The 20,639-nt window shown below is 37.5% G+C and overlaps 1 protein-coding gene and 1 long non-coding RNA gene across 2 annotated transcripts in view; both read right to left on the bottom strand.

The window, feature by feature from the left end:
- The window catches only part of SWAP70 (Pleckstrin homology (PH) domain-containing protein), a 192,994-nt gene that overhangs the window by 143,629 nt on the left and 28,726 nt on the right, over positions 1-20,639 (bottom strand). The window contains exons 3-6 of the mRNA XM_089377181.1: positions 827-888; positions 509-592; positions 338-369; positions 129-210 (exon numbers count right to left, since the gene is read on the bottom strand). Of these exons, the coding sequence (XP_089233307.1) occupies positions 129-210; positions 338-369; positions 509-592; positions 827-888 (260 nt within the window). The remainder of the gene's footprint in view (positions 1-128; positions 211-337; positions 370-508; positions 593-826; positions 889-20,639) is intronic.
- Positions 19,614-20,226, bottom strand: LOC149225593 (uncharacterized). The gene is made up of 2 exons (XR_016246971.1): positions 20,090-20,226; positions 19,614-19,999 (listed from the first exon to the last, which is right to left on the bottom strand). It is a non-coding gene; the product is annotated as an uncharacterized LOC149225593 (long non-coding RNA).

Raw genomic sequence — 20,639 nt, 5'->3', positions numbered from 1 at the left:
GCTAATTCATAAACCATTAGAATTTTTCAATACCATTACTATTTCTGAACAATAAAACTCATTGGTGATGATTTTCAACATATACAGTTGCATGTCAGTTCAAAGTCATCCAAGTTTCCAACACTTACCGTAATGTTGCTACCCAAGCTTTAGCAGCACCAGGAGTTTCAGCACAAAGAAAGTATTCCTTTTTCTGTGGAGTGCCAACATCTAGCCAATCATTAAGAAAAAAAAATTGAACACTTTAACAATGAATGCTTACTATCGATAGTGTTTCCAGTGAGTAAAGAATATAGCTGAAGATTGAAAGAGTAATAAAATTACAAACAGTGGATACAGAAACAACAACCGTCATACTTCTGGAGACCACTGCAAAATGTATAAAGAGAAAGAATAAGAGATGTAGAACTCCTTCGGACGCCCCTACAGTATGAAGTTTGAACTATTCCAAAGAAACAATTAAAGTAAATCCCTGTATAAATAACAAGCATAAGGATAAACAACTCACTGAAAATTAATTGGGGACACCGTGATTGTGCTATTTGCATCAAATATTATTGACCCTTTGGGTGCCAAGTCATTCCTCCGAACTCTATTGAGTGCCAATAAAACATGATTCATTAGCTGAACTTTAACAAAAAGTTGGAACAAGTATTTTCTGGAGGGTAACATTAATTATAATATCACTCAGTAAGCTCTTCAAAAGCATCATGAATCATGACACGTTACATGGGAAACAGCAATTCCAGGACGGTGCAATACAAAAATATTCAAATGAAAATTTTCTTCAAATGTATGTTAGATAATTGGAAAAATATGTCCATACCTATAATCCAATTTTCCAGTGGTTGGATCCAAAGTCACCCATCGCTCATTCCATTTCCGGAGCTGCTTGAAGCTCACTTTCAAAAGTCAGTAAAAGCTAAATATCTAAACCTAAATATCATCCTTCCTTGTTCAAACTACTATGTTATTTTGAAATATGAAATAATATTTTTTTTGAAATACGAAATATACATATTTATAAGAATGTATTGAATGGTGCTAAAACAGGTACATGATTCATTACCAGATTTATTAATCTGTGGTTTCTGTAAGATGGATCTCAACTGAGTTTGAAATATGAAAAAATATCTTCAACCAGTATAAGTCATAAACATTGAACTGAAACTCATTATAATGAAAATATGAAATATACATATTTATAAGAATGTATCGAATGCTGCTAAAATAGGTACATGATTCATCACCAGATTTATTAATCTGTGGATTCTGTAAGATGGGTCCCAACTTTTAGTTCTTTCGAGAACAAAATAGGAGGATAGGAGAGAACACAATAGCAAAACATAGTCCCTGAGCAAAAACGTATTGAATCAATGTACCCATATTCGGTTTTAACTTTAAGTACCTTCCGCAACATCCAAGATAAACAACAAATTGAGACAAGAATGAAAATTATTCTTCTCAAATTAGATCTAATGGCCCTCTTCAAGTAAACATTATTCATATATACACAATGAACCCGAGATTAAGAAATAGTTAATGTTGAAATAGCCTCTTTACCTAGGACTCAACAAAGCAAGTTCGAACTGGTGTACCATAGAGCCCATTGGATGGCCAGAAACACCATGATGTTGAGGATTTACACGTGCCGCTGACATCTATATTGTTGGCTTGATCTTTACTTTGTGGTTGCAACCTTTGGATTGTGACAATTTCAAGTATACCAATTAATTTTAAACTATTAATCACAATAACTAATCATTTACATAGTGGTGTGAGTGGAATCAATCCCTAAGGGTTGGCTCATTCAGTTGGACCATCCACTGAAGTCATGTTGCCAATGGGGAGGTCACAAGATCCAATATGATTGAGTCCCTCAATGCTTGTCGGCCGCTCTTGCAATTAGTGATTCACACTGTCCTCCTCCATCCAGATATTCCAGTGAAGAGAGAATCCCATGAAGTTCACATTCGAATTGATTAGAAAAATGGCATAATTGGAGTTACATAAGTGTGTCAATACAAAGACCCTACAAAAGGAACAAACATGCCAACTATGAAAAAATGCATTACAGAATGCTGTCAAATGAGATATGATAATTTTATTAATGTCTAATAAATGACCACGAAGGTAGGTCAGTGGACCACAAAATTACATCCAGTGTAAATACAATATGGGTGGACAAGAGCAACTCTTAGATCAATCTTGAAAGCAGAAACTAGGCGTTTACTTAAAAGTTAAATATCTAATCAATAGAAGATATAAAATTGTTGGGACAATGGTGTAAGCCTCACTAACAGCCACGATCGACTTTACTTTGTAAAAAACTAGTCTGTACTATTGTGTTTCTAGGTTTGCCTTAGAGTCAAACTAGTCAACACTCATTTCTTATATTCTCTAGTGGTTAAGACCAACCTAGTCATCATATTTGGCCAATCCTTATTAGGGAAAATGCCCTACCACTTGAGTTGTTTATAGATACACAACTCACCTCTCATTTCTAATATCTTCTTAAGCAATTCTTCTCTCCTTATAACAGTGATCCATTTTTAGTCTATCATCATATGAAGTGTCATGCTCCTATTTGTCAATGACTTGTTCTTGTTGGCCTTTACTCCAAAGGTATTACAAAGACAACTCGACGCATTGGCCAATTTTTGTGACCTCTGAGAGCTGATAGTCAACCTAGGAAAACCAAGGTCTTGATCTTCAATGCATAGAAAAGCTCTCTTACAAGCTTACATTTCTACTACTGAGGAGCAAAGATTGATATCACCACAGCTTATACTTACTTGGGAGCAATGTTTTAAAACTCCGACTCAGACTAGGGTCGACTCCAACTCCGACTCCGACTCGGTATCGACTCGGCCAGCTCGATTTCAATGACTCGGTCATTGTAAAATATACATTAAATATTTTTTATTTATAAAAAAAAAACATAATTTTAAAGATTTTCATTCATGTTTCCAAACACGAAACATTAGAATATAGATAGAAGACGACATATGATCAAAGTAGGCTCATGAATATATCCATTATATCAAAATGGCACCCAGAGCACTATCCAACACATACATGATGATGATATAGAGATCAAAACAAAAAACACATAACCAAGGAGGCTAGAAATGGCCTCTACAACAAAAGTAAATTGTGACTAGTACTACTGTCTAGTGGCTATTGCTAGAGGAGCCAAGATCATCTAGATCAACCACTGGTAGCATATCTACATGCTTCATATTTTGTAACTCATTTTTAATCTTGTACCCTCATCAATAATCTTAGACCATCTCACCAAGATGGGATGTTAATAGATGTATTCATGAGAAGAACTACAAAAGCAATTTGTATGTGACACAGATCAAGATATAGGATCCCTAATGCCAAAACTTTTGCATCCACATCTACATGCAGTCATGACAGACCCATCTACACCCATAGAATATTTTGTGGCTATTCTCTAGTTTTAGGATCCCTTGGGGCAACTTCAAGTTTGTTCCCATCAACTTTGTGATATGTATAAAGATAAACTGCCATCTTCCAAGAGAGAATTGCACCTATAAATATTCTAACTAGGATCACATGTCTGATCAACATTTCAGTTTCATGTGCCCTCTTTATTACATGGTTCTCAGATAGTATCATTGTTTTACTTAGAAATTCACATTGTTACTTGAGGAATTTTATATAATGAAGGCAACAGATGTCTTGCTCCATTCTTATAGGAAATTTCATGTTCTTGGCAAAAAGTTCACAACATTAGATCCTATCAAATTGCCAACGCCAGACTCATCACTTTCTATTTTCAAGCACTAAACGATTCATGCCACAGGACGTCGTGTGAACAAGTAAACAACCTATGAAAACAGTCAACTAATGTGGAATTCATGTGTCCACCAACTTTTAACACAAATCTCTTCACCAAAAAGCAAGTAAAAAACATCGTTTTTTTAGTTTTTGGGCCACTGTCACGAGTCGACCGAGTAAGCACAGACTCGACCGAGCCGACCGGGTTATTACCGAGCCAGCCGGGTTATTAGACAACTCGGTCGGCTCAGTAATAACCTGGCTGGCCGAACCGATTTGATGGCCGAGTCGACCCGATGAGGGCTTGACTCGGACCAACTCGGCCGAATCGGTTCCGAACCAGCCCATTCTTAAAACAGTGCTCGAGAGTACAATTCATGGGGTCTCGTTTTGGTCAACAAGCCATCCTGCCTCTTCTACGTAAAGGGTATGGCTCCCTAGCACGCATAGAGAAACGCTATTTACAAGGGAAGTTTAAGGACAACTCAACCAAACTCTATCTCCTGGAGACCCACAATTCTCTATGGCTCCAAGATTTGGGGACCGAGCTTGTCGCATGAAGACTGGACTAGACTGGAGAGCATATAGACCTTGCTTTCAGGTGCATCACACAATGTAAACAAACAGTTTTGCAACCCATCATTCAGGCAAAGTTTGGAACCTAAGTTCAAAGCCCAGCCCTTCTGCCTCGAGGTCATTTTTCACTTGGTTTCTTTCCTCCATAGTGTCTGATGCCTCGAAAACTCAGCCACTTAGAGAGAGACGCATCCATATCTTGCAGTTTGCTCCATGGAGGCTCTCGCTTCGAATCCTTCTTTAGGCCGAACATGAGGTTTGTTCTCAAAAGCATCTCAGCTTCTTTAGTCAATCACTCTCTCTCCAAAAGTGCCTTTCCCCATTCTGATTGTCCCTTAATGCACTATGCCATCTCTTACCAACTAGATAGACACTGAACCAAGTTATCAAAGAGGATATCTACAATTTATACATTCAAGTCACTTGGACCTCTCCCCCAATGAGCTTGGGCTCAAAGATGTCCTTCTACCTAGAGAACTTTCTAAAATTGTGATATACGCACAGACATTGGATGCACTCACTCAATATCCCTTTGGGACAACTACGGGTTGGCTCCCATCAACTCCAGATAAAGACAAATCGACATATACGATGATCTAATAGTATTTGCCTTTATAGGGACTCAAGGGGCTCCCTCTCTCATTTCTTCCGACACCAGGACTAGAGACGCTTAGCCCTATTCATCAGGAATATTTCAGCCACAGATCTCGGCTCGTGCACACCATGCCCCACTCTGGGACGACCAAGCAAATTACTTCATACTTCCCTCTTGATTTGCCATATTGGAGCAACAACCGACAAGCAAAGTGCCAAAATGCACTAGCCAGCGGGATGGTGAGACCTTGACTTTCTCCTCATCCTCTCCCTCTAGGAGTCCACCTGATCTTATCGAGACCAATTCAAAGGTGACAACCCATACATCAAGGCACACGTTCTCAGAACATCAAAGAGATCAACTCCAATTGGCTCCAAAGTAGAGCACCTCATGCTCTCCAAACTACCTCCCAGATCTAGAGGAGCAACAAGAGATCCATTAGAAGTCTCCTTTCGACCTTAGATGCTAAGTATTCCTCGCTCGTACATCCCCTCCAGGTCCATTCAGTCGAGCTCTCTGAGGGTTCTAGGGGACTATGACACCGATCCAATGCCCACTTCACCCCCCACACCCCTCAACCATCAAACTCAAGAAAAACACTTTGCACAGTTTTATACATATGTTATGATGTTATTTCTATGTAGGTTTCTTTCTTTGTACTATTTTCAGCAATTTATAGGAGATGTGCTTGCACACCACATTGCATTCATAATTTCATACTAGTCATAGTCTTCAGTCCCATTGACCTACTTTTGTGGTCAAAAAATTATCTTGTCCTATCTTATCTAGCGCTAGATTAGATTTTCTCTTTATGCAAAATTAGGGTTTGTTGGTTGGTTCCATTTAATCACTTCTTTCTCTTTTGAGTCTCATTATGGTATCAAAGTCAGTGTCAACCTCCCTTACTCTACTGAACAACTAACTTTCTTTTAGCTAGTTGTGGATCTATGATTTTTGAATCATCTTCATTACCAACACAAACCTAAATTACGTATGTACATGTTTCTTGGCTTCTATAGGCCTATGCAGGCCCCTATCAAAGCACGCACCTTTTTCCATCTTCTCTACTTGTGTTATGTGCGATCTTTTGTGCATGTGCCACCAAAGCCTGTGCACACCCATGTTCTTCACCTAAACCTACGCTCACATCTTTAGACCTGAGCACTCACTCTTTCAGGAAGCAACTCTTCTCTTGGGTCAACGAGTTTATTTCCAGTGGTTGATCAAAGGCTTTTGGATGGTAGCATCACTATTTTCCGTGACTACAAAAAAAATTCAAATAATCAATCTCTTTCCTTGGGTCTTTTCAAGGGAAATTCTAAAGACATTATGGAAACTTCCTCCACATTATTGTTGGACATGATGGACCCTTTTTATGGTGCACATATAACAATGCACTCTACAAAATGAGCCTATTTCAAGGTATGACAATATTATTATAGATCGCAGCACATTTGGAGATGGTCTTTATGTTCTTCAGGGGGGTTGGTGAGTCTACATGATGCTTTACTTTATTGTGATGTGAGGCATGATTCTTACCTATTGGTTGATAGAGGTGTTTGCATTCCTATGACCACTTATTCTCAAGAGGGAGGTCCATGTTTCCTCACCTTCTTCCATGGAATTTCTCCTCACATGTTCGCAAGATCTATCCCAATGTTTTTTATAGATGAATCATCCATGGATGAGTCTCAACCTATTATAGTGGATTTCTTAATCCCGCGTTATGATGTTGGTCCTTTTTTGGTGTACTATCAACAACTCCTTTTTTTAGTACAGTTGGAGCTATTCATTGTAACTTCGCACTATCAACATGTTTCAATGGATTTTTCTTCTATACCTCTACTAAAGGCCATCTTTACCATGTTATGGAACCTATGAATGTGGGAGGTATGGCATTCAAGGGGGATTATATTTCACATCTTCACTATATGACCCATGTTCAATGTTAAGAATGGAAGTTGTGATGTAGTACCTTCTCTCAAAAGCTTCCTATTGGGATTGAGAGGAGATGTTTTGAATTGGGCCAACCATATTTTGAGCTAGATATCCTTAAAACCATTCACTTTTTTATTCAAGTTGGGTATATGTACACCTTTTTGCACTTGTATTGGGTTGGCCACTCTCACATGTATTAAGTTAGGCATTCATAATCTAAGTCACAAGGTTCGCCATTTTTCAATCTTGAAATTAGAAGTTCGTTGATTTTTTAGGTTTCTTTGAGATTCATTTGAATTCACCCCAAAACCTAGACACCCTAAATCACTAGTACTCAACACTTACATTTTCTTTCATCTCATAATTGGTTCTCTCAACTTGCAAAGTGGGTATTGTTGAGATTCAAGAAGGGCCATCTATAAGTTTGAGTGAATATTACCATTGAGAATAAAACTACAATTTGGAAAAACCCATATATACGCTAAGAATCTAACTAAAATTTGGCAGTGAAAGGATCAACTGCCAAATCATGCCTCTAAATCGTAAAGTTGGGAAGCATTGATGACCATTGCAAATTTATCTTCAAATTGGTATTTAACTTCAAATTAGTCATTGTGAACATGAAATTCGAAGGGCCCGAGCCTGTGACTTCAACTATTTATGGCATTTGATTTCATTGTTTTTACTGTGATTAAATCCATTATAACATTTGATGTTTAATAAGTAAATCAGATTTTATCATATATGTTTGATCCCACATGTTTGACTAATATATAGATAACAGTGTAATGTTTTTCCATTGTTAATAATAAATTATAGGGTTTAGATATAGGGTTTAAGTTCTAATGGGTGCATGTTATTTTAAAATGAATATTTTTTTCTTCTAAAATATGTGTGTATGCATGTGGCTTAAGTGGTTGTGAAGAAACATTGTTACCCTTCCCACCTAAGTAGAAATCCCACTTTGTGACAAATTTGCTCTCAATGAATTGTTGATAAGCTATATAGGACCTATTCATGTGTTATTGACCTAACCTTGTGGCCTTAAGAATATAGATTTGACCCTGGTACCATCCTTGGAATGAGGAGTTGTTTATCATATTATTGCTCCTTCATAGACATGAATCTGCAAACTGTGAATTGGATCATGGGTTGCATCTAGTCAGTTACATTTGCAGTGTCAATAAATGGCTCCCCATCTAGATTCTTCACAGTTTTTATGTAATATCTCATTTTGATTTATTTGGGATTAATAAGATATCCGCTTCAGAGAAATTATGTGATGCGATATTATTCTAAAATACACCATAAAATTCGCAAATTCCACACAATAAATATAGCCAAAATTTAATGAAATGTGAAATTAAACCCGAAAATTGCACCTTCAAAATAAATGAGACACATGTTACAACAACAACAAATGGTTGAACTCAAATAATTGGTAATGTAACCCCAAATTGGAGATTTGGATGATCCCCACTCCAACCATCAAATCCGATCTCCTATTGATACCATTGAAACTCTATGAGATTTCTGGATGAAATCTCCTCAACAGTGGGTTGGGTTTTCGTCCAACTCAAAAAAGGAAACCCAAGGGTTTTCGTCATGGGGCTTGTTGAAAGTTGAAACCTCTCCAATAGAAAATATCACAACTTCAAGATGTCCCAAATGATTTGCTTCTCTTCCTTTTAAAGACCTAAAAGATGGTTATCCAACCTTCTAGAAGTATTTATTTTTATTATTTTACTGCCACTCTAGAAGCTTCTCACTCTTATTTTATTTTAAGTGACTTTATTTTATTTTAGCCACTTTTTCGCTTTTAGGCCTTTTTTCCTATTAATCACTTTTCCCCCTTTTTTATCTAATAAAGTGACTAATTAAAATCACTTTTTAAACCCAGGAAATGATTATTCCACCACCATATTTTCCCCAACCACTTGAAGCCAACTTTCACCATCCTATCCCGCAGATCTCTTCATTCCGGATCTAACAAGCTATTACATTAACGTGTTTCACCAATTAATCCTTCCCATGTGACACCTTTAGCATATTTATTTAAGATATTCTCAATAATAACCATGTTTTACTAGAATTGTTAGAATGCATCAGAACCAAGAATAAAGAGTGCAGAACTAACCTTGATGATGAAATATAGCAAGCAATCCCTATTGGACCCCATAAAACTCCTCAAAACCCCTCCAAGACCTCTGATGAAGTAATCTTGCTTTAGAAATTTGGACGTCACAAACCCTAGAAATCCATCCTAACTACATCATAAGGGAAACTGAAAATGGGGACATTACAAATCCACCCACCCCAAGATTGCTTATCCTTAAGCAACCCGCATTTGTCAACTGTAGAGGCATTTGTACACTGATACCAAGATCCCATATAAACATTGTGCCACACTATGTTGCAGAAAATGTTGGGCCTGAGCCCATTTCTGGGCAGAATTGATACGGAAACGCGACAGGTACGGCCTAGAAACGGATTTCAGGTCATATTTCCACATTAAACGTGGGGGGAACATGGCCGAGTACGACCTTAAACGCATTTCTAGGTTGTACAAACATGTTTCAGTGATAAAGTAACTTTTTTCAGTTCTTTTTTTTTTATTTTTCGTTTTTTTCGCTCCCTAACAATTTAGGAGTGATAGAGGGAGCTATTGAATATTGGAAACAAAATTTTTTGAGTGGGGCAGCCTAATGTTCAAGCCTATGGCCCTAGTGTTGATATGCAGTTCATGGTAATGTTAAATTCTTAAAGTAAAAGGATGAAAATGAAATTACCATTACTTAAATTTTTAACATTAGCATGAAATGACACAGGATGTTTGAGAGTGGTTTCGCCTTCATTAGATTCCATATGGAGAGAGTAGAATTTTAGATCTCACTCAAAATCCAGCAGACTTATCATTTTTTCAGGATTTCAAGATTGGGAGGATTGCAATGTTTCCATTGGATTTTGTCATGTACTAGGGTATGGAACTTGTATTTAATTAGGAGAACCAAGCCCTTTATACAAGGGAGACTCCCAATAATCAAGACCACCTAGGATACCAGGTTATGGAACTTGCATTTAATCAAGAGCACTAAGGTCGTTCGACTATGTAGGAGGAGACTCCCAATCAAGCACAAGACAAGAAATTAGAAATTTCTCATGGCTGATTTTGGATATTGCTATTTTCATTATGTGATCATTCATGAGTAAATGTGAGGTAAATTTAGAGAATTACAGTTTATGCATTGACATTGGACAATTTAATCATAATGTAATAAATTATAGTGTATCATGTGTGCTTTATGATTGCACATATTTCTTAAATGTCCTAATATATAGATATATATACACCTAAGTTGCACAATACGGGGAAACGTGGATGAGTTTCCAAAGCGGGTACGGTACGGAACGTGAGCCCCCCATATTTTGGAAACGGGGAAACACAATATATAAATATATATATATTTTGGAAACGGGGAAAAACGAGGAAACACAATATATATATATATATTTTGGAAACAGGGAAAAATGGGGAAACACAATAAAAAACGAGGAAACACAATATATATATATATATTGTGTTTCCCCGTTTCCAAAATTTGGGGGCTCATACATATTTCTTAAATGTCCTAATATATAGATATATATACACCTAAGTTGCACAATACGGGGAAACGTGGATGAGTTTCCGAAGTGGGTACGGGTACGGGTATGGAACGTAAGCCCCCCAAATTTTGGAAACGGGGAAATACAATATTGTGTTTCCCCGTTTCCAAAATTTGGGGGGCTCACGTTCCGTACCCGTACCCGCTTCGGAAACTCATCCACGTTTCCCCGTATTGTGAAACTTAGGTGCCACATCATGCCTTCGGGTTATCCCATCATGCATGGATCCTTCAACACCTGGATCCCAAACCAACCTTTGACCAATTCTACCATCAATAGATCCACCTGATTCCCATTGCCAACACGAACATCTTATGCCTAAGGGCTCTTGTTGTGTTATGCCCTTGATTAAGAATATCGCCCCATCAATAGAATACCAACTCATGATCTCTCGCCAATCCATCTTGTAATATTGATCTTGTGCTTAAATGCCTAGACAAGAAATAATCTCGTCATACTAATGTTGTGCCACTCTGAAAAAGATTGGGATGTGCCTAAATTGTTGGCCCATCGCTCGATCTTGGCCAAACTGTAAAAACCAATTGGAAGGCTCTGTACCTTCTTGCCTATACCAAACCTCCTCTCGAAATGGCTTAATAGTGCCACAAGCTTTGTCTATGTACTCCTGAACAAGGTTGCTTTGAAACTCCCAAGTATACTCCTCTTGCTACCTCGCTAAGGACTTTAGTCGTCCCTCAACGCTAGACAACTTGGTCGTTGCTCGGCACATACCACTCTAAGCTCCTCAATTTTGTTGTTCTAATACAAGATGGTGTCGCGGACTGTCCAGACTGTTGGAAATGTAACATACCACTCTAAGTTCCTCAATTTTGTTGTTCTAGTGCAAGATGGTGTCGCGGACTGTCGGTCTTCATAATAGTTGTTGTACTCATTTCATATGTATCCTATGTAACAAGCAAGAGAAGAAAAGAAAAAGTTATTATTATTTAAGCATAGGTTTCATGCTCTTTATTGATGGTCTTCTAGGTAAACCCATGTTCTTCGTGCTTCTAAGATTTCTTAGGTCTTAGGATTTATTGTCATGAGTCAAAGGAGTCAACATCATGTTTATAAGACCCTTTCGGGCAAAATGTAGTTGTAAAAAGAATTATTTTTGAGTCTAGAAAGTCTTGGAAACTTCAAAATTACAAATCGGCCCTAGGAGTTACAAGTTGACCTAAAGGAGTTACTAGCCAATTGGACTGGTCAGAGGGGTGGGGACCAGGACTAATATTATATTTGATCAAATTATTTAATTATAATAATATTATTAGATAAATAGTTATTCAATGTATTATTAGTGTTTAATATCAGTATCTTTTTTTAATGTTCTGAATGCCATTAAAGTCTAAAATGATAAATTTATGAAATGCTACATACGAATATCATTTTAATACTTTTTTGTTGGTTTTGTTTTTTATTTAAGTAATATGTTAACCATATTTGTGTTAAAAATAATAAATCTAGGGAATATTAATAATAATAATTGAGTAAAATGTTAACATATTTATGTTTAATATATTACTAGATCTAGGGATTATAAATATTAGTAATAGTATGGATTTATTATTATCCTTAATATAAATAAAATAATAATATTATAAAATTAATTATTATTTCATAAATTATATTATTATTATTATCATTATATTTTAATAATAGTATTATTCTTATTATTATCATTATTAATTAAGCTATCTAATGTAAACTTGAACTTTCTACTTAAATCTAAATTTTAGATCAATAGCTATCTATAATAGATAATTTTAACCCATTAAGTTAGTTATGAAAAGGACTATCTAATAAATATAAGGAAAAGAAAATGAGGGAGATTTCCAAAAAGGACCAAAAAATCAAAGAGGAATTAAGGAGAAAGAAAACAGGTTAGTTAAAAACTTCACTACATGATAATTAGGGGAAGAGAAAGGAAATAGATAATTAGTTCAAGTCACTAATTGAGGGGGGGAGGGAGGGCGGCCAGGAGAGAAACTAGGTGACTGAAAAAATTAAAGAAACGAAAAAAGAAAACAACATCCAACTAAAAGGTGAGGGGGAAGAAACGACTAGGAAGAGAGGGCAGGGATCCAGCAACTATTGATCTTCCAGCCATCATCTCTATTGAGATTGCTTAACAGTATTGAAGTTAACAAGCCGAAGTTGCAGTATTGAAGTTGGACTTGTTGAGGGTTGAATTGGTACTTGGAGAAGGACTTGGTCTAGGGTTTGGGTCTTTGTGTCTCATTTTGAAGCAAATTCTATAAGAGAAGAGTTTTTCGGGTTTTGCCCTAGTTGAGAGCCTAATTCATGTGTCCTCTGTTGTTGTTGTTTCGTTCTTGATATTTGTTTGATGAAACGATCTAACTAAAGAACATCAAGAAGATTAATAAAGTTCACAAGAAAAATTAAGGTTAAGTAAAATAAGAATTAATAAGCTACCACTTTTCATTTTTCCAACACGGGCCTTCTGCTTCAACGCAGTAAGATCTGTCCTAAAATGCTCAATCTTCTCCTGGTGGCTACCATGTGGAAGTTTTGGAGCCCTGCTAGATGCCTCTCAATCTATTCACACCTCACCAATGGTTGGCTCCAAAGATAAATGCTCAACTCCCTTAGTCACTACTTGAGCCTGCAACTGGCTCTCAAAAGGTGACTCATCATGCACACCATGTATGTATATCAAACTCCTCACATTTACGCACCTATGTGTGCTCATCATGTTGGAACATCACTAGTGGCTCATACCTCAAATCTCCCTGAGTGTCTTTTTCTTGGCCTTCTTCACTCATGGAAACAATCTGTTGTTCACCATTCTCAACCGTCGAACATGGATGTATAATTGGACTATTGTCAACATCTCTACAGTATTGCTCCTACTCTGTAATGCATGAGCCATTACAGCCCATCTCACTCTCATCAGGATAATCAGAAGGAATCTCCTCCTATTCTACCCCTGTCATCTCCTCCATATTACCCAAGGTCCCTTCCAAATAAAGCATAGACCTTTCTCATTGCTTGTTTTACCCTCTGCATCCTCTGTCTTCACCACAAATCTTCATCGGCATCTTCATGGTCAAGTCCCTTTCGAACAGTTTCATGTTCTGCTCAACCAACCTTTTGGCTAGCCCATAAGCAGCAGGTGATACAACTTGTTCCCTCCTCCAAATGGCCAACAACTTGGATTGCGGCTTCTTGCAAATGGCATCATGATCCCCCATAATTGAAGACAAAATAGACTGCATGTTTGTTGTGACACTGTTTGGATGATGTTCCTAAATATTGAAGAAGCATTGGAACATTTTAAGAATCAAATCATTGCACTCCAGATCAAGCATGATGCCATATGATTTGATTTCAGCCATGACTTCTAAAATCTTGAGCTTCTTCCCCAAGGTAGAACCCAAGGTGTTATCTAACTCTTGGAAGCTTTCCACTATCAGCTAGAAAACTTCCCTCGTAATATCATCATTATAGGGAGGTATAGGTGAAGTTATCCTTATGATCTCATTGAGACAGGAGGCAACTATAAGTCTTACTGCCTCACAAGGGTGTTCCAAGAATCTCTGTTGTATCAAGGCAAGCATTGCTGGTTTTGGGGACCAATTTAGAAGCCTCAAATCTAATTGACCCACTTTGGAAAGAAGTGAGTCTATTTTCTCCAAACTAAGGAAGATTTTCTCAGTCACCTTCATGTTCTTCAAATCTGACCCAAGTGGAAAGAGCCAATTTCCTACCTCTCATTCTTTATGCAGATCTCTTAGCTGCTCCAACTGTAGGACAACATGGACTCCTCTTGAGAAGGGTCTGTTGTTTTGCCTTTTTCTCTGATTTACATTGCAGTCCGCTAAGGTACTGCTGTGTTAGTTTAGGAGCTGTTTTAAATACTCCATTTTTACTGTAACACTGCCTACTTAGTGTGTAACAATACAAAGGCTGAATTTAGGCTTCTGTGATCCATATAAAGTTTTCTGAAAAGATTTTTCTGCGTAAATCACATTAAAATGCATTTGTCGACGCGTTTCGAACCCACGAGTGTGGTTCATCATCAGGACAAGTTGACAATGTGTATAGAAGCTACAGCAATGCAAGACACAACCAATCTCCCCACATACATCAGCAATACACTATCCAACAAACTATGGAAATAATAACAATGCTAGCAGGAATGACACTCACCCATACAGACCATACACATCACCGTCAACATTATCACAGCTCTCAAACAACAATACTCAGCACTCTGACTAACCAACTCTCTCAGATCTATACACCAAACCCTGACATAGGACCAATACACAGCAAAATGTAAACTCACAACATGACACATATAATGACCTCTCAAGGCAATTACTCTTAGCAACTCATGATTAGAAAAACACTAATGCTCACTACTTACGAAACCCGAAAAACAAGACCAAAACATTACAGGGCTTTAATACACAGTGGCTTATATATTCCATTCAGCCAATACAGAACAATTCAAACCCTCAGCGTACATATTCTGCTCATCACAACTCAGCAGCATGCAACCAATTCTACTGACAAATATATATGGCATCACCTTTATACATAGATCCAGTATGCATGCAAGCTACAGCTGTATTACATCTCAGACTACTATATTTCTCAATCACAGGAGCATAAATATTACTCAACACTGAGCAATATATATTAGAATCACCAAACTCTGATTGACTCACACTCTCAACTTCAGCAACTACAGCTCCACATAACCAAAGCAAATGACCACTCACAACAATACATCAGTCTGGCAAAAGATATATCCATCAAACAACAAGGCATTAGTATCAATGCTAACAATACCCTGCACTCAACAAATAGATCAGCAACACTCTTCTACAGCAACGCATTGTAATCTACAACAGTGACAATACACGAAAACAGCCCCTGCAGCATCAACATTGTTAGCAAACACAGCAACTACAATGTGCACATTACGATCAGCTCCACATCGCTCCCTGACTCCATACTCTGGCATCTATTAGCTATTCAGATCTCATACAGGGTATATGGTTCTTCGAATATGCAATGCATCTAGCCATAAACTTGACCCACATGCTGAAAGCTAAGATATAATCATTCAAGACTAAATCGCACTATACACCCAGGCTCTACAGCAACCTTACTTCAATCGCTCTCCATTTATGATCTTCCACGGATTATACATAGCATACAGAAGTGTACAGGTCTCCATATGCACTTTTATACTAACTGCACTCTGCTATAGATGCACACAGGTACACTCCTTGGAACAAAATTCTCTTCATTCATGCATTGTCCAGCATCTAGTAATTATGGGAGTGTGTACAGGTTATCGATCTCAGTGACACACAATCCGCGTGTTGATTAATTGGGCAGCCTAGAACGCGCAGCACTTATGTCCGCCCAGTTTACAGCCTCCAGATAGAAGGTAAGCTCGGCACCAAGAGACAGTGCTCAGCCTCTAGATATATGACAAAACGCGTTCTCTTCCAATCTTAATCTCAGCCCTTCACAGATATATGCATTCAGACAGTGATAAGTAATGCTCTCAGCCCCTCAAGGTCTGTGGAGAAACTCTGCCCTCCAAATGCCAACTCGACCTCTTGAAATATGCTAATTCGTCTTTAGTATTGATTGGTATACAGTCAATGGGCCGCAACACGCTTCTTTTCCCTTATGACAAACCGGTCAGTGCATCAACCACTAATATCACTGTAATCGTCCCACAATAGCATCAGCCCACAAAATGTTTTCAGTCCCCCCAAATCACATTCCTCCATCATTAAATTATTCATTGACAAATCAAAATTGTCTCCCGTCTAGGCCCTCTAAGACGCCAATTTGATTGGTGATTAAAAAAAAACTCTGATCCCGATGCTAGACTCGACTTAGCTTGGTAATTTGGATCTGATGGCTCTTTTAACGGTTTCGGCCTGAGGCATCACTATCAATATTGTGGTTTAGCTGAGAAAATCACAAACAAACAATTACAATCACAGAAGTTCATGGTTTCCAAGGCGACTACGACCACGCTTCTGTTGCACTTCATTTGACCAAATTGATTAACACAGATTGATTCTCAAAACCCCAATTCGCTTAACACATTAACTTCAAGTTCAATAAACCTTCATTCACAAGGTTTCATTTCATAGCTGCCAATGTATTACTCCTTGGAGATTTCCTACTCGTTTTGGCTCACTAATCAATGCCAAATTCCTCTATCTGACTTGCCTCTAATCCTTGCATAGGGTCAACGTGAGTGATTAAAAAGCCCCAAATCTATTGAGTCTCAAACTCAGGTACGAGATCTAAAACTCTAAATTCGCACATACTGGAATTCAATCGGCCTAAATACTTGACAGTGATAGGCCCTGTGGGAATTGTTCCCAATTGATGGACTCACACTATTAGGGACCCGATCTGGCCTACTCGAGATGGTAATTCTGCCTTCAAGAATTAATAAAGATACTGTCTTTATTTCTTAACTAGTCCCGCAACTATCCTCCTTAGAATTGTGGTTGCATTCACAAACTTGATACATGGGAAAGATGATAAGCCTTCTAATGACAAACCCCTCAGACCGGCAAGAACACCAGTGCTGATACCATTGTAATATCCCGTTTTGATTTAAATGGGATTAATAAGACATCCACTTCAGAAAAATTATGTGGTGCGATATTATTCTAAAATACACTATAAAATTCACAAATTTTACACAATAAAAATAGTCAACAGTTTAATGAAATATGCAATTAAAAACGAAAACTACAACTTCAAAATAAACGAGAGACGCATGCAGTAATTTTAGCCTTACTTTATTAATATGCAATAAGGTTCTTAGAACCTGTTACAATAGCAACAAATGGCTGAACTCAAATGATTGGTAATGTAGCCCCAAATTGGAGATCTAGATGATCCCCACTGCAATCCTCAGATATGATCTCCAACTGATACTGTTGAAGCTCCATGAGATTTATGGATGAAATCTCCTCAGTAATGGGTTGGGTCTTTGTCCAACTCACAAAAGGAAATCCAAGGGTTTTTGTCGTAGGGCTTGCTGAACGCTGAGAACCATGTTCCCAAACCTCTCCAATAAAAAATATCACAACACCAAGATGTCCCACATGATTCGCTTCCCTTCCTTTTAAAGACTTGACAGATGGCTCTCCAACCTTCTAGAAGTATTTATTTTTATTATTTTATTGCCACTCTATAAGCTTCTCCCTCTTATTCTATTTTAAGTAACGTTTTATTTTATTTTATTTAGCCACTTTCCCCTTTTTGGCCTTTTTCTCCTATCAAGCACTTTTCCCCCTTTTTTTAATCTAATAAAGTGACTAAATAAAATCATTTTTGAACCCCGGGAAATGATTATTCGGCCACCATACTTTCCCCAACCAATTGAAGTCACCTTTCAGCATCCCATCCTGTAGATCTCTTTGTTCCGGTTCCAACGAGCTATTACACTAAGGTGTTTCACCAATTATTCCTTCCCACATTACACCTTTAGCATATTTATTTAAGATATGCTCTATAATAACCCAGTTTTACGGGAATTTGTCAAAATGCATCGTAACCAAGAAAAAACAGTGTGGAACTGGCCCTAATGATGAAATACAGAAAGTGATCCCTATCGAACTCCATAAAACTCCTCAAAGCCCCTCTAGGACCTCTAATGACGTAATCTTGTTTCTATAATCTTGCTATCACAAACCCTGGAAATCCATCCATTCCTGTTGATAGCAGAAGGTTTATGTATGCTTATTAAAGATGCCCAGAGTACAGTGAGCTTAAAGGGATCAAGATCAGAATTGTTGTTCATATAACACATCCTTTTTGTAGATGATGTTAGAATTTTTGTCATGGTTAGATTCCTTAATTGGAAAAATCATGGTATTGTTGGAACTCTTTTTCTAAGCTAGAGGTATGGGGATAAATATGAAAAAGTCCACTATCTTGATTCTTGACCAATGGATTATCTGAAGCGGTAAAAAGGAAAGTTGAATCTCTTTTTCCAATGCAATTTTATGATATGGAATTTAGGGTCCAATATTTTAGTTTCCATTTAAAACCAATCAGATATTGTTTTGTAGACTTGATATGGTCATATAACAAGACAGAAGCTAGAATAAGTGTATGGTGCCATAGATGGTTCTTGCATGGACGAAGATTGGTCCTAATAAAGGCAATCTCAAAAGGCATTCAAGTTTACTGGATGATTATTGCTCAGATTCCTAAGGGAATCCTACACAAAATCCAGAAGAAATTCAGCTTTCTCTGGACAGAGAAAAGAGCAACAGGAAGGCATTCCATTGGTTAATTGGGAAAGATTGGCAACTCCAAAAGAAGCAAGCTGGGTGGGGACTGAAAAACATTTTTCTTTTCAGTTTGGCACTTGTAGCAAAAGAGCCTTTGTAGGCTATTATACATTTCAGGCTTGTGGGGATGAGTAATTAAATCCAAATTGCAAAGAGGGTTGACAACGTATGACTAATTCAGGTCCGAAAGAAAACAGTTACAAGGAGCCTCATTATTCTAGAAAGCCTTAGTAAATGATTTTCCTTATTTAGGTAAATCATTTTCATGGAAAATTGGAGATGGTAACAAAGTTAGGATTAGTCCGGACTAGTGTTGAAAAAGTTGGCATCGTCAAAAAATTGGTGAGAGTTTTGAAAACATCTTTTCGGCAAAATCGGCAAAATAATGGCAAAAATCAGCAAACTGCAGAAAACATTAAAAAATGCAAAATATATTCATTTTTTTCAGATTTTTAAACATATAAAGCAACAATAGCATGAAATAAAAACATTGGCACATATAAATGAAGAAAGCGCTGATATATATGATGTAGTGGATGTCAAATAAAAATAATACATCGAAAGCGATATTAAATCTTGTTGATCCCTGATAATTGTCCAATCAAGGACTCAAATGTGGAGAAATATATAAATATATCTCATCATCTTGACTTATATGTACAATGGCAAAACAAACAAAACTAGCAACTAGCTATCTGAGATCAGTGCCCTCTCCCCTTTTTAAAGGAAAAGATGATGGGTTGTTCGCCAAGCCTGCCCCTAGCAGTAGAAGGCGTTGGCCTTGCACCAAGTGTTAAACGATGACTGCTGGGTATGGAACTACGCTCTCTAATATTTTTAGAAGGTGGTGTTGATGCTACCACATCCTCCTTCGAGTCCTCCTCTTGTTGCCCCCTATACTACTGATGGTTCCTCCTCTAACCATGCAGGTGACTCCTTCGTGATGGGAGCCTCAGACTCCACCCTCCACTTAGACAGTACATCAATATTGTCTAAGGAAATGGCATCCACATCCAATGGTTTCTCTATTTGCTTCACCCATAGTCAGAGATTGTAATGAACATACACCAAGTCATTAAGGCGTGAGAACTCCAACCTGTAAGAGTGTCATAAAAAAATTAATGTGTCTTGACTCATCACACTTGAGGGTCATAAATTACAATAAATGTAATTGCAAAGTTATAACCTGTTGCACTTCTTTAAGTGTTTTTTCTCAAAAACACTCCAAATGCATTCGCACCCCGAAGCGCTACAAATCTGACTTAGGCAACTGATGGCCAATTTATGTAAATTTGGTGCCCTTGCACCATAGCTTCGCCACCAAACATCTACAACAAAATAAAGAAAAGTTAAAACATAATTAAACTTTCAAATAAAAAATAATTGAATTTAAAAAATCTAAAATTCTAAATTAGTAAATTTTATTGAGTTATAACTTGTCCCTTACATGGCACGAAGATATTCCGTTCACGAATAGCATCATCAAAGCCAAATAATCCAACACCAGCCCAATGCATCTCTATCCCGTGATTGATTTTTCTGCAAAGCTTAGGATTAGGTACCATCCTATGAATACAAGTATGGAGCCCTTCCATCACCTCACCGTCAAAATCAAAGTTGCATTTGTAGGACAATGTGGGGTTGAGGAAAAGTGTTGTTGCATGAATGGGTCGATGAAGAATCTTTGTCCACCAACTATCAATCACATCCAATAACATCATTTGTCTATTAAGCCC

The sequence above is a fragment of the Pinus tabuliformis genome, chromosome J (genome assembly GCF_031772625.1).
Source record: "Pinus tabuliformis cultivar Carrire ecotype Pingquan chromosome J, CPIR1, whole genome shotgun sequence".
Taxonomy (NCBI): Eukaryota; Viridiplantae; Streptophyta; class Pinopsida; order Pinales; family Pinaceae; genus Pinus; species Pinus tabuliformis.
The sequence above is the reverse complement of the archived record's forward strand: the minus strand, read 5'-3'. Positions and strand labels throughout refer to the sequence as shown.